This window comes from Labrus mixtus, chromosome 22 (assembly GCF_963584025.1).
Source record: "Labrus mixtus chromosome 22, fLabMix1.1, whole genome shotgun sequence".
Taxonomy (NCBI): domain Eukaryota; kingdom Metazoa; phylum Chordata; class Actinopteri; order Labriformes; family Labridae; genus Labrus; species Labrus mixtus.
In genome coordinates this window covers 8,375,144-8,390,666 of record NC_083633.1, presented here as the reverse complement: position 1 = coordinate 8,390,666, position 15,523 = coordinate 8,375,144, and the positions used below count along the sequence as shown (strand labels likewise).

At 45.2% G+C, this 15,523-nt stretch overlaps 1 protein-coding gene across 13 annotated transcripts in view; it reads left to right on the top strand.

Moving 5' to 3' along the window:
- LOC132956566 (pleckstrin homology domain-containing family A member 5-like) overlaps nucleotides 1-15,523 on the top strand; it is a 188,245-nt gene that overhangs the window by 150,530 nt on the left and 22,192 nt on the right. For all 13 annotated transcript variants that reach the window (XM_061030088.1, XM_061030077.1, XM_061030085.1 and 10 more), the window contains 4 exons: nucleotides 960-2,069; nucleotides 9,067-9,356; nucleotides 10,428-10,669; nucleotides 14,475-14,570. In XM_061030088.1, coding sequence (XP_060886071.1) covers nucleotides 960-2,069; nucleotides 9,067-9,356; nucleotides 10,428-10,669; nucleotides 14,475-14,570 — 1,738 coding nt within the window. The remainder of the gene's footprint in view (nucleotides 1-959; nucleotides 2,070-9,066; nucleotides 9,357-10,427; nucleotides 10,670-14,474; nucleotides 14,571-15,523) is intronic.

Below are 15,523 nucleotides of genomic sequence, written 5' to 3'. Positions count from 1 at the left end.
TTATTAGCCCTAATACTCTAACAGAGAAGCAAACCTCGAGTAGAACTAAACTCATTGTTGAACAGCCATCTTCCAAAACAAAAGGGGGCAAGAAATAGGGATAAAGGGAGAGGCCAAATAGGCGTTAAAAAATTGAGCCGATGCTGAAGTGTAAAATCCTGCAGTTCCTCGAGTGTCCACTAGAGGCTGGCTGCAGAAGCACAGGAAGTCACATACACACCCATTCTAAAAAGCCTGTTTTTACAGCAGAGATTAACATGTTTACAGCCTGGTTCAAAAAAACAAACAGGTTTGATTAGCTCATGTCTCGATCGACACATACGGGGGGTGAATGTTTTGATGACTCATCAGTTTTGATTTGATGAAGGATAAGAGTTATTCACAATAAGGCGTGTAGCTGACATGATTGACAGGTGGGCGCGGTGTAGTTTATCAGGAGGTTTAAAACCCGCCTCAGCTCCAGCTCTCAGCCTGTCGTTAGGTCGACTGAAAGTTAGGCTGAGACAGCATTTCCAGCATGGAGACCGCCATCGATGGGACTCCAGCGCCCCCTGCAGGAACTGATGGGTGACAACACTCAGGCTTCATAAAATCAATATTTACAGTCTATGTGATAAACAGGTGACTTGTTTACTAATGTGAGTTATGTCACTTCCATCCGTGATCTCAGCCATTCAGAGTTTGGAAGTTAAACTTTTTCTCCTCCAGACACAACAAAAGATCATTTTTCAGCGTTAGCCGCGACTCTTTGACATCTGTAATCCTTCACCGTTGTTAACCCAGACAGGCCTCAGTCCTGCCCCCTCAGGGGTTCACACTGAGATCAGAAACTTCTAAGAAGGGGAAGGTCAGAAAATCAGACGGTCAGAACAAACACAAGACTTCAGACACTCCAGGTGTCTTTGAAAACTCTTAGAAAACTCTTTTCTTTTTTCTCTGTCCCTTCTCTTTCATCCCAGAATGGACAAGTTGAAAGTGGACCAGCGGACGCCTCAGGAGCTGAACAACCTACTGAACCACAGAGTCCTGACCCGGCCCGAGATCCAGAACAACGAGCGCAACCGCGAGCCCCTGCGACAACACTCGCTGTCTCGAGTGGACGACAAACGGAAGAAAGAGGAGAAATACAACAGCCAGAGGGAGCGAGAGTACTACACCCTGCAGAGAGACGGGGAGAGGTACTCGCTAAAGAAAGACGGTGTAAGCTACATGCTTCAGAAGGACGGAGAGAGGTATCTCCTCCACAAGGATGGAGAGAAGTATCTGCTGCGGAAAGATGGAGAGAAGACCTATCTGCATAAAGACGGGGAGGTGTGCGCCATTCACAGGGAGCTGGAGAAGTACGCTGTGCAGAAAGTGGATGAAAAGTACACAGTGACGCCGACAGACGAGAGATACGCTCCGTCTAAAGATGGAGAGAAGTACCTGCTCACTAAGGATGGAGAAAAGTATGCACTGCAGAAAGTAGGAGACAGGCACATGCTCCAGAAGGACTTACAGAAACCTGCTCCTCATAAGGAGGTGAGGAGACAGCTGTCGTTAAAGGAGACGGAGAGGTACGGCACGATGAAGGCCGACAGTAAATATGGAACCTTACAGGTAATGGATAAATACGGCACTGTGAGGGAGGTGAAGAAGTACGCAACGCTACGAGAAGGAGATAAGTACTCAATGCTCAGAGACGCAGAGAAGTACGCTACAGTCCGGGCAGGAGATAAATACGGCTTCCAGAGGGACCCGAGTGCGGAGCGGACTCTGACCAAAATCAGCAGCATCAAGCTGCAGCCGGCTCAGGCCGCCGCCATCGCAGCCGCCGTCTCTGCGTCCCGCCAGGCCAGCCTCAACGCCCACAAACCTGTGCAGGTAAACGGCTCGGGTTCTGCGCAGGGGGAGCTGATGGGAGACGGCAGTCCGGCTGAGGTGGACGCCAGCCAAACTGGGGGTCCAGTGAAGTCCCCTGTTCCAGTCCAGGAGCCGGGAACAGGTCTGTCCAGGACCAACTCCATGCAGCAGCTGGAGCACTGGGTCCGCACGCAGAGGACGAGAGGAGTGGACGACGACGCCAGGAGGTGAGACCGACTGAATGTGTGCTTGTGTTGTTTCTTTTTCTTCGGCTCCTCAGACTTTTGCATCTTAAAAAACAAAGTCTGGCAGGTAATATGATATTGCATTGGTTCATTTCTACCAATTCATACAACCAAAGTCACACAACAACAAACATAAAGTCACACAGGATGACTGAGAACCTACACAGACAAACGTAAAGTTACTATCAGGCAGTTGTTGACCAGTGTCTCCTGAGTTCTGCACAATAAAATGATTGTTTGGTGGCTTTACAGAGAGCGATGTAGCGTAGGTTTCTGATTTAAAAGATCAAACTCCTCTGTGACAAACAGTTCTATCTCTGCAGGGATCCTTTACGTAATGTTGTCAGACACCTCTAAGCCTGTCAGGGGCAAAAACAACAACTGTAAGTGAATGGACTGTAAAAAAGGAGCATGGCCCTCAAGGGTTATGTTGCAGCTATTACAGCTAACCCTAACCCAGCTGCAGGCTGTAACTCTCAGCCAAGTCCAATACTTAAAGTGAGCGTATGAGGGACGACCAAGTCAACTTTTACATCACCTGAAGCAATCTGACAGCAGTGAACTTCACATCCCGAATGAACATGTGTTACAGGTAATAGAAAAATTTGCAGTTGTCAAAATAGCTGATAATTTAACTTTGACGTTATTGTAAACATGTGATTAAAGGATTAAGATGTGTAAGTGAGTGAAATGATAGATATGAAAAGTACCTTTTATTTTCCTTTCAAGTGTCACTTTTTATTTAGCAGTTTTTGTGTCGGAGGTTTCTGCCCCAGTTAATGTAGACTCGCTGCTGCTTTGAGTTAAAGTAAATATACAAGACAGAGAAGTTTTAATAGCAGATTCTCTTCAGGATGTGACTGCAGGGAGACACAGACTCTGTCTTTTATCAGTAAAGGACTTTACGATGCTATGCTGCAAAGAATAATTCCCTTTATGGCTTTACTTTATTTAAAGGACCAATCAGTGAGATGAGTCGTGAGTGAAATGATAAAGTGACCTCACTATGACCTTACAGCAGCCAGTATGTCCTCCTTCTAACTTTAGATTCTGCTCCTGAATGCTCTGGATTTGTTTGGACCAGAGAAGGTAGGCGGTTTTAAGGCACCCCCACACACGGCCGTTTTGGACGCCCCTCAGTTTGTCAGACATGAGACCAGTTATCAGGTCAAACCAACAGGTGTTGCAGCGATGGAAGCGGGCAAGAGAAGTGGTTCAGATAGAAGTGATTGTACCCGACCTAAAAAGCCTCTGCATGTTTCTAATAAGCTCCACGAGCAGAAACGTGCTCAAACTAGGATCAATGTTGGAGATGCTTTTTGAAAAATGGAGAGAGGTTAGAACACAGAAAGGTTTACAGACCGATGCAGAGCTGGATAAACACTGAAGCTTCAGTGTCCACCACATGGTGACCTGTGTGAGCATGGACTCTAGAGAGGAGGGGGCGGGGGGAGACAACTCTCTAAAATGTTTAGAATTTATACTGCAGTACCCATTTTAAACACTAGGTGTCAGAGTTACATATTGCTCCTTTAACCTTCTCAGCACAAATTATGCTTAACTTGTCAAATAGATGTTAATTCCTGTTTTTTTTGTGCTAATTCAGTAATTTTGTGCTAAGATAACTTTAGCTACAGAAGAGGCCGACCTCTCATCCCAACAGCTCTGCTCCTCCACAAGATTCAAACAATTATTCCTCAATCATCCCCCTTCCTTCCTCCCTCCCTCCCTTCCTCGCTGTGCATCCTCCTCCGTCCTTGCTGTGACCTTGCGGGACGCGGGGAGCTGAAAGCTTTTTGTGTCACAACAGATGTGTGTCTCATTTGGGAGCGCTGGCGTTTAGTTGGCGTTTAGCCGGCTGTACAGGGGGGGACGCAGCGGAACAGAAGTGCAGAGCGCAGCCGCTCGTCGTGCTGTCAGCGCTTCCCCTCGCCGTCTGCTGCCATGAATAAGTCATAGAGACGGTAGCGTAATGAGAGCGGGCTGAGCGCCGCCGAGCCACATTTGTCATCTTTATCAGCTGTGGGTGCAAACGAGGGGAAGAGAGAAACTTTGTTGTTGGACTGACTGTTATTGTTGTTAACAAGGAGACTTCTGCTAACAGCCGTGTTATTGACGGCGAGCAGACAGAGTTACAAAGTGCACCGAGGATTGAGCTGAAAACCGCCATGTAAAGCAGCGTGAGGTATTCATACCAGACCTGACGTGTTTGTTTTCGATTTCCTGTCTCTCTTAGGATCCGAATCTTGCTCGCTCTGCTCGTCTCCTTTGCTAAATGTTCACACTCACTCGGAGAGAGTCCGGTCTCTGTTTCATTGTTTTGGTATCAACAAGAAAATAATGTTTTTAGTGTATGAAGCAGAAAAAGAAGAAAGACGTGTTCTGTCAAAAGCAAATCAATAAACAGCCTGTGAGTACAGAAGTGATCTATGTTACGGGGATGTTGTTCCAAAGTGTCTCTGGAGCTAATTGTTCCGACACTGACTGAAGTTTAAGTCGACCTGTTTTAAAACTCACATTTAGTGTTACCATGCTGGATGCTCGAACTAAACGACTCTCAATAAGAGACTGATGAAGATCACAGGACGGACTGAGGAAGACTTTAGTTTCGGTTAAATGTGAATTCTTTGTCGCCCCCCCCAGAGACTCAGTATTCACATCAAATTTGAGATGATCATCCAAATACGTACCCAAGTATATTAAAGAGATCACAATCTCAACGTTTCCATTCGTAATGATGCCCTCCTGGCTGCTTCTCTCCTTTTTTCTAAAGATTTATTTTGGTGCATTTTGTGCCTGTAATGTAGAGAGAGGAGAGTGGATAGAGTCAGAAATCAGGGAGATAGAGAGCAGGGAATGACATGCGGGAAAGGAGCCACAGGTTGGATTCGAACCTGGGCCGCCCGCTTGGAGGACCAAAGCCTCCGTACATGGGACGCGCGCACTAACCACTCCGCCACCAGTTTACACCACCAGTTTACCATATCGAAACTGTTTTTGTGATACAAGAAGACCGTTTTAATACAATGCTGTGGCTCACTACTCGTGCTCTAGGTACTTCTAATCCAGAATCACTGAAAAGTTGAAGTCTTTCACTTGCTCATGTCACTTCAGTTTTTCTTATTGTGCACTGATTCGCTTAGCTAAACAGCCAATCAGAGAGATTGGAGAGCCGACCGGCGCTTATTCAACATGTCGAATCGGCAGAAAAAAAGGCAGACGAGTGCCGACGGGTCGCAACGGAATTAAACTAGGGCAACGATCGCTCACCATCGGTCCTGGCCAACGATCTCTTTGATGTGTCAGGACCTTAAACCGACATCTTGCAGAAATGTTCCTGGCAGGAGAAAGTCTTGTTTGCATTCACACATGCAGCTCAGCCGAAAAAGAAAACTCAGGAGTTTTGTGCACGTGCGAAAAGGGATATTTGACTCTCATGGTACGCAAGCTTCAGGTCAGGGCGGGCGCTCCTCTCTCTGCTGAATGTAAAGGTTAAACGAGATGAACAAAGAGCGACTCATCCAGGTGACGGATGGTGATGGTGCAGTCCCAGTGACAAAGACTCTAATAAATCCCCCTGTGGACTCGTGAGGTCACAGTCCTGCAGAGTCGAGGCGTCCTCTTTATGATTACCTCTAATGTCTGTAACGATGACGAGCTCGTCGGGACTCAGTGTCCTCGGGGTCAAAGTGAAAGTGAGGGGAAAGTTCTGTGAACAGAAAGTAGTTTGATAATTAAAGGCAGTCATGCGCACTGAGCATGTCGAGGCTCACACATACAGATAATTAAGCGGGTTCCTTCTCAGTACGCTCTGATTAAACGCACTGATTGACTGATGCAGGATAAGCATGTGCAGCATGTGCAGGTGTTTGTGTCGTTCTGTCTCTCCTTCCTCTGAACATGTGTGGGCTGTGTGTGACCCCCGCCTTAAATGTCAACGCCTCGACTTTAATGTCATCTGTGGTTTTTGTTCTCTTGATTGCTGCAAAAGAAGTAAATGTCTTTTTTAGCATAAAACACAGGCGACATGTTTTTTCTACGAGCTGGTCTCCTGCTGCAGCGGAGGAGGGTCTGGACGCTGCAACATTCATGAGTCACTGCCTGCTTTAAAGAATGACTCATTCCTCCGTGTGTTCACTTATTTGCACATTTATTAGTTTCTGAAAAGTTCACCGCTGCCATCTTCCTCCATAACACTGAGAGAAGAAATAGCCGCCGCCGCCGCCGTCCTTTGCTAATTTATCGCAGTGCTTTTTAGCAGAGCGTCGCAGGAATGTGCTTTGGATTCTTCGACTCGCAGCTCTGAACCTCTCATCACAGCTTTCGTTATAGTTTAGAGAAACCATGTTTTATGCTCTTTTGAAAGTCTTTCTTCTGATGACAAGGTTACATCCTGGTGTCCTGACTGAGCCGTGTGAAGTGTAGCCCATGATGACAAGGTCCTCCCAAGAACAACTTTCAAGAACATGCATGAAAAGAATGAAGAGTAGAGTCGAGGATTTAAATTTCATGATGAAAAAATTATTAAAATATGGACTCTTATAAATGATAATTTCCTTGCTTCTCTATTGGTTTGCAACTGGAGAGACCTTGGATAGTTTAAATACGGAGGGACGTCGGCTCATAATTCAAGAAAAGACAAACATATTTGTTCAGCAAATGTTAGCATTCAACAGCTACCGAGTGAATGTATCCAGTAGGAAGGCGTGCATTTTAAATATCGTTATTTTAGCTTAAATGTGTTGAATCTAGAAGTTTGCTGTAGCTCAAGTTGTGTGTTAAGCGGGGTACACACTACAATTGGCCCGATTCCCCCCTTCAGACCAAAGTCAGCAAATGCCCGACTATCTGATGGACACAAAGATTATCTTGTCAGACTTTCCTGAGGTGTGTTCAGAGTGATTTCTAACGTTCCCGATCTGCTCAGAAGACGATAGGGGGCGCCCCGATTTGAAATCGTAAATATGAAATGGTTCAATATTTACGATTAAAAATCCTGTTGTGTGGGGAGAACACAGAGGACGGCCCGGGACGGGCTCTGTGGTTTGTTATGTGGAAGGGAACAATAGCCAATCGGGAAAGCAAGCTGACATTACCATGACGACGACAGCAAATGCAAAAGTCAGGTGGATGTCATAAATTCAGGACCAACTTGTTGATTTCAATCCTGTTTCAGAGGAGGTACTCTCCCTACACAAGAGGGATTGTAGAATGTTTTTATGTTCTCCTACCCATAATCCCCCACAGCCATATACGAGGAAAGCTGAACGTTACCCATAAATTGTCAAGTGATCACTACATTAGAATTGTTATCAATACAAGAGTCCTTAAATGAAGACCTTAATGATGAAGCCATTTATGCTTGGTCTGTATTTGAGTATTTTTTGAAAGTGTATTTACTTTTTCAAAGATCCGAACCCTTTCTCCAAGGTGAGGGTTTGTGTCAGAGCCTCACTCTGCTGCAGTCGTCCAGATTTCAAGTTGTTGACAACTAATGATGAAGTGCCCTGATATAAAAGATCTCTGAGCTGGAGGAGTCTGAGGTCAACGAGCGTCTGTCCTGCTCAAGTGTTCCTGAGCCCAGACTGATTCTGTTTCAGATTCAAGGTTATAACTCTCCTGAAGCTCAGCAGCTAAGCTGTCCACCTGAAAACCAAGTGTCCAGGAGAGATACTGGATCGCTCCTGTTAGAACCTCTTTACAGACAGCATGTTGTTGGAGTGTATATAGAGCTTCCTTTGTACATCAGCTGTTTAAAGGTGAATGTGCCATAAATAGAACCAGTTTCTAGAGTACCATAGGTCTATTGTGATGCATTTATTAGCCGCTCCAACATGCAAAACTTCAGAGTCAGATGCGACCTTTCCTAACTTAAGCTGGCTACATGCTAGACAATTTTAGTGCCTGATTCTGGGCCTGATTTGCCACCTTCAACAATCAGGGGCGTGGTCCCATTCAAGGCTTGTCGAAACTGTTTTTTTTTGTCCAAATAATTCTCAAGTGTGTGGTGTCACTACGATTATTTTACTGCTCCCGATCGATTCCGAGCCTCCCCGATCTGGAATCATCCGTTCCATATCGTACTGCCTCAGCCTGAAAACCCCCAGTAGCCAATGAGAAGTGTCACCAAACGGCTCGCCCTCAGCTCAAGCTGCAAATTGTTTTTAGCTGCACATAATCAGTCCTGTCAGCCAGGATTCCATCCTATTGTTTTTCGCTACCACCTGAAACACACAGCAGGACAGACAGTTGACGATGTCTAACGATGTCTGATCAAGCGAGTTTCTCTGAGATCTTGCGTCTGTTAATTTTACTACAAACTAATTGCAGGTGTGGGGTCTCATATTTTGTGTGTTCGGAGGATTATAACATTAAAAAACGGTTGAAACTGTCCTCATGTCTGTGGTCTCTCACGTTTTAAAAACCCATGTAAGATAAAATCATTGAATTGTGTAGCCAGCTTTAGAAACCTACCAAATCTTGCTTCCTCTCCAGGGTTGTCTGCTGTTTCTCTTCAGACTTCTGGGGCTCTATTTTTGCTGCGGCAGAAAAAGCAGCACTCCCACAGTTTGGTGCTTTGCAGAACTTGAAATGTTCTTTGCAAACAGAAAGAAAGTTTGTTTGCATGAGGCAGAGTCAAGAGTGTTGTTTGCATGTTGGTGACATCTCAGAACCACATCTGAACAAAAAGCCTCAAACATCTACATGTTTGCATTCATGGTTATGAGTTTATCATTAAAACAAGAGACCCTTATGTTGTAAATAATCAGCTGAAGATCAAGATAACAATTATTATTGAATTAAAAAAATTAATATGTGTCACTCTTTTCCTCCCTGAAGATGGAAAGTCCAGATACGGATCAAAACCACACAAATATACTCCTGATCTTGCTGTTAATGCTGCGCTTTAAAAAATATCCTTGATCCGACGTGATGATGAGAACTTGTATCTCACAGTTTGTTGTGTTTCCTCTCCCAGTGTGACGTCCTACCAGACCTTACCCAGGAACATGCCGAGCCACCGTAATCAAATCGTGCCCCGCTATCCCGAGGGTTACCGCACGCTGCCCCGCAACAGTATAATGAGGCCCGACAGCATCTGCAGCGTGGCTGGCTCCATGTACGACCGAGCTCTCCGTCCCGCCTCCACCAGCACCGTCATGTCCACGGCGGAGAAGAGGAGGTCGATGAGGGACGACACCATGTGGCAGCTGTACGAGTGGCAGCAGAGGCAGGCCTTCTCCAGGCATAGTCTGGCTCAGCCGACAGGTACAGAGACCAGCGAGAGAGAGTGAGAGCGAGAGAGAGAGAACTGTCCTACAGGGAGAGCATGAGAGGGGCGAGTATGAGAGTTTGTCACAGCGAGGCAGGGGTTACACCCTGGACTGGTCACCAGTCAATCACAGGACAGACAACCAGCCACACTCACATTCACACCTACGGGCAATCTAGAGTCATCTAGAGTTTGGAGATTTTCCCTTCATGACATCACAAAGGGCAGTAACCCCTCCCCCAGGTGGGTGACACTCCCACAGCTAGGTGTTTGTTCTGCCCTCTGAGTCTGCCTTCTCACTGTAAACAATAGGACATGGAAAGAGAAAGCCTGAGACACACAAGCCCTTCCAGAGAGGGGGCGTGGTCAGACACAGCTCATTTACATTTAAAGGTACAGACACAGAAACAGCCTGTTCTGAGCAGGGCTGAAATAGAGGGGTTTATAGGCATGATCAAATACAGGATCAGAGTGGATTTAGAACAAGAAACTTCACACACATGTTTTGAGGAGCTCTGAGACGTATTTAAACTGGTTTGAGAGGAGGAGGATATGTCTCCTTTAAGTGAAAATATCACAAACTGCATCTCTTTCTATTCCCTATTTTGTGATTCTCCTTTATCTCAGTGATAGTTCGTTTCTCCTTCTCATTATAAATACTCACTGTGCTGACCATAAACTCTGCAAAAACCTTGAAGCTGAGATAACAAATTTTGTTTTTTAAAGCTACGAATTCAGTGCCTGGTTTGAAACTTTGTGCACTAAGTAAACAAACTCCTCCCTCAACCTTCAATGTGGGGCTCCTCTCAGCTGTGGAGTGTCACTGGATGGTATCAACAGCATTATTATTATAAGTGTGCTGTAGAAAATTACAGCCTCAAAGTGTTACCTGACGTGCTTTTAGGCTCAGTAAGAGCTCCATAATCATTTTTATATCATGTCATCATTTTTTAAAGATCACATTTTGGAATATAGCGGCAATTTTTTTTACCACCACAGAAAATGTTTCAGGCTTGGAAAGCATCTGACTCCACTCTGCCTCTCCTCTCTCCTCCTGCCGCCTCCAGCTGTCAGCCATTATGGCACCCTGCCCAGCACAAAGACCATGGGCAACATCTCCGAACACGCCGTGGCACACTCCATCCCCACCTCTCCGTCTCACGGCTCCCTGGCTCTCTACAGCACCTTCTCCCCTCCTCGCCAGCAAGTCGCTCACAACCCCAGCACCACCCCCCACTCGGAGGTGTCCTCACCCGTCTTCATGGGGGACATGACGCTGGACCCCCGGCACAGAGCACAGCTCACAAAGGTAAAGGGCAAGGCATTATAGATACATTAAAAGGTGCAAAAAAGAGGACCATTACAACCTAAAAGCAACATTTAAATCCACATTCTCAAATCTACAGAGGCAGTTATTGACCTTTGAGGCACAGGAACTAAATGCAGCATAAACATTAGCTTTAGTCCTCGACTGAGAGGCAGTTCATGTGTGAGAGGCAGCAGAGCGCTGTGCTAAGTTAGGATTTTCAAGAAATGCTCAAAGCAACTTTATGTTCTTAGAAGACTCGATGGCCTCGGTGTTAGCCAACAACTTGTTTAGAAACTCAACTTCTAGGAAAGTATGCTTCCTCTCTAAAGCCGGTTTCTGAAGTTAAAGGCTCCCTGCAGCTTCTGCGAGTCTGTTTAAGAAGTCCTTCATCACAAGCACTATCGATATTCTCCACTCCACAAACTGACACAGAAACGTATTCCACATGAAATATGTTGAATGCAGAGAGTGACCTTTTGGTGTTTGATGTGTTTGGTGAGCTGGAGATGAACTTCCACCCAGCTTTACAACTCAGATATAATCTACGTTATCCTTTTTTAATGGTAGTTTGATTTATTGTAAGGTGTGAAAGTGAACACTGAGGGCTGTCATTCTTTCAATCAAAATCAAATTCAGAATATGACAGGAATGTTGGATGACATTCAAACACCATTTTCATTACTTCACTTTACCGTTTCATTAATGAGCCTAAAACCAGCAGCCTGTCGACAATCCTAAAGGACCGACCTATTTTTAAACATTTTTGCCAGAAACACAAGTCTCTGAACTTGATCTGGATCTAGTGCAGCTCTCTCTTTATTTACAATATTACCTGACACTCGTTCAGAGTGCAGAGCCGTTCCTGGTGCACACAGATATTTGCGAGCCAGCTTGTAGAGTTGCAGGTTTGTAGCAACTCATGCCTCTCCACCAATCAGTGGTGGAGAGACATGGCACATGACTGTAAGAAAGCCAGTGATATGATATGTTTGGTTACTGTCAACATGCCAGGGACTCGCTTGGTGACATGATGACAGATATGCATTCTGCCAATCGAGTGAGTTTCCAGCTTGGAAGCTCCAGTTACCGCTTTCAGTGTCCATCTCTCAGTTACCATCAACGGATTATCACTGGCTGCACCTGTAGTTAAAGAAAGTGGAAGCATTCAGCATCACTCAATACTTCTCGTCATTGTGATGTCTGATTCGAGGTTTGAAGAGAAAACAAGCACATTTCCTGAACTTGAGGATCAGTCGATTCATCGTGTGAATCAAAGAGCCTAAATGCAGATCGAAAAACGCTGGAAATGACGCTCTGTTTGCACTTCTGTCATTCATATTTCCCCCCTAGATGATGAAAATTAGACTCAATACAGCTCACTCCTTTTTGAAACACTCTGAATGCGCTTGGCATCCCGTCCCCCGTCGATGAGGAGGTCCTTGTCAGAGATGGAAGTAGGCCTGAATCTGAAGAGTCCACAGATGTTCCTCCTCATTTCCCCACGAGAATTTGGCAGGAAGCAGAGATGAGTTTGCACTCAGTGAATCATTCACACTTCAATAAACGAGTCCAATCCTCCTGTCGCACGTCTGAAGCCCAAGTCCGATCCCCCGTCCCCGAGCGATGAGCCACATAGACACCTCAGATCCAGTTTGTACTCTGAGACACGTAAGACAGCTCAGGTGAATCCACCGGGCGATGTACGATCTGCTCGCTATTCACAGTGAGAGAGATGAGCAAGACGCAGAGAACACCTGTATATAAAAAAACACTCAGATGGTGCGAAGGAAAACAAAAGGAAGTTAGCGTCTGGCAGCTATTAGGACACACTGTTAGAGAAGACTTCGATACGATACTAGTAGAAAACAAATAATTCTGATAACTGTTTCAATACCATTGGAACAAAAATAGAAGTCCAAGGCAAACGATATTGAGTCATTCCAACAGCTTGAGACACTCGTTCTCTTGCAGCAGCTTTTTTAAAATAAGACCAAAGATCTGAAGTGTTTTTAAGGCCTCTGTTCTTTTGGATACCGTCGATCACCAAGGCAACAGAGATTGCTTTAAACCTAGTGTCACTGCATTTTTTGTTCAGCTCTTTGATTTTGAATATAATTTTGAATGGCTTGAAGAGATTTTCTTTGGTTTGGTAAAGTCCTGCGTCCGTACAGCGGCTGCATTAAATTAAACCGACAATAATTTGAGTCCGCCCGTCGCTCTTTGTTTGTTGACAAAGAAAGCAGATGTTGGCAGAGAGATAGCTGCATTCAAATATATGACTTAATGATTCCTTTTGTTGAATTCTCATTTGACTAATGTTTGTCTTTTCCTGCTGCATTGTTCCTCGGTCACGTCACAGAATAAACTCAATAAAAGCAATTCATTAGCTTCTGCTTGAAGGAGCTAATGACTGTAAATCAGGCATGCTTCAAAACACAACTGAAAAACATTCCATGCTGAAAAGCCCTCGTCTTTACTCGTCGTTTTAAATATATGTTGTTGTAAAACGGCTCTTGAGTCTGACTCACATGTTGTGTATATGTGCAATCTGTTTGCTTTTAACGAGGGTCCTGGCTGCAGCAGATTCAACCTTTAGGAGGTGATCATTCTCGTGTGTATTAGGGGACGGGGCATTGAGACTCCAACCGAAGCAAAGCAGGAAAACACTTTGCAGTTGTCCCAGGAGAGAAATGTTTTGAGCTTTGGCATTGTTCTTGTAGAGAGGCCGTGTCAAAAATAAATCAGGTTTTGTCAAGTTTTATTGAGAAAATGAACCACAAAGTTATGGTTTTGGGGATGAAGTACAATCCTACAAACCAAGTAAAGCCATCCCCACACTTCACATGGATAAATAGTCTTTGTCAGACATGGTGGAGACACTGAAGGAAACTCATTCAAAGCAGAATGGAGGAGTTTGAGAAACATGGCAGGAAAAGACAAGAACTGTGCTCTGCATGCTGCCTTAACGGCGCCCCCTGGTGGACAGAGTTCACATCACTCGCCCCCGCAGAAGCCCACTTTCTGTGTTTGGCGACTGACTTCATGTAATTCTGTCAAAGTGGTAATGAGGGCTACGGCATAAGACTTGCAACTGGTCTGGTATAAATCCGGTCCTTGATCAAGATGTCTGCTGATCTGACCCATCTGTCGGAACTGGGATGGACCTTTACTTTTTTGCCGTTAGGCCACTGCACGCTGGGCAGTTGAGGATCCATAACAAGGACTATTATGTTTTTGTTCACGAAATATTAAAATCCTGCAGTTCCTCGAGTGTCCACTAGAGGCTGGCTGCAGAAGCACAGGAAGTCACATACACACCCATTCTAAAAAGCCTGTTTTTACAGCAGAGATTAACATGTTTACAGCCTGGTTCAAAAAAACAAACAGGTCTGATTAGCTCATGTCTCGATCGACACACACTGTACGGGGGGTGAATGTTTTGATGATTAAAACCCGCCTCAGCTCCAGCTGTCGTTAGGTTGGCTGAAAGTTAGGCTGAGACAGTATTTCCAGCATGGAGACCGCCATCGACGGGACCCCCTGTAGGAACAGAAGGGTGACGTCACTCAGGCTTCGTACATTAATATTTACAGTCTGTGTTCTTCACACATTTAAAAAACACTCCACGTTTACCCTGTTCCCTCTCTAAGTTGTTACATCCCTAAAATAAAGCCATGAATACTTTCCATGTTTGTCGAGCTTCGTTTTGGACGTTATTTAGTCCAACAATCATGTTTCCAAAAGAAGCAGTTTGTGTTCTCTTTTCTGTCTCACTTATTTTATTCTCATCCCTCTCCCCCGACAGTACGGTTTCCAAGCGGACCGACGATCCATCGCGGGCAGCGTCCCCGCCCCCGTCCCCGCTCAGACCATCACTGCCCAGTCTCTGCAAGGCAAGACGGTGAGTGTCCCAGTGCGACCCCTCTCCTCCAAAACACTCCATACGCTGACATACAGTCCTTTAGTTTCATTAAACTCTTCCAGGAAGTGAGCATTTACACAAATAAACTAAAGAACAGCCTGTGCTGTCCATCGATAACATTCACACACTGATGTACACACAGCTCACACGTCTCTCAAAGTCATGTTTTGTTCACAGCCGCTTCTTACAGCTTGTTTGTCCACTTGTCTCTGCAGGACCAATCTAATTATTGAGGATGCCATTGTCTCTGAATAACAGCACACACACACACACACACACACACACACACACAGAATGAAATTGTCTTTGCTCTCAAATTGAAGCAACAACAATCACGAGCACGGGCTGATATTTCTCTTTGAAGCGAGCTGTGAATAATGTCGTGATTGCTCGTCGGCAGTCGAGTGCTTCGGCAACTTGATGAGAAAAATGCATCCAGTAATTTTCCACGCGGCTTTCTGCACAGCGCTGTTTTGTCACAGTCACAGCGGCTCCGTTCCTTTACTTCATAATGTCACAAAATGATGAAACGCTGTGTTTCATGTGTGGCTGTGCGTTTGTATTTGTGTCTGTCCGGGTGTGTTTAAGCGTACTAGGCCGTCTTTAAATCTTTAATTGAGATTACTTGCTCGCTCTTCACCCTCATCTAGGATCGTCTTTTAACTGTTGATGACAAACACGTATTTTGCCTCGTAGTAAATCAAGCAGCTTATAGACGGTTTGCTGTTGCAAAGCCAAAAGGTCGTAGAAAGGTTGCACCATTTTCAGAAACATTTCCTCACCGCTGACATTATAGTCATGTCGAATGCAGGAGCCTTTTCAGATTTGAAGGATGTAGAAAAGTCAGTTTCAGGTAACATTACAGACAGACAAACCGCTGTGGAGAGTCTCTTTAAAGGAAGCGATTTAAGGACAAGTGCGTCTGTCACACT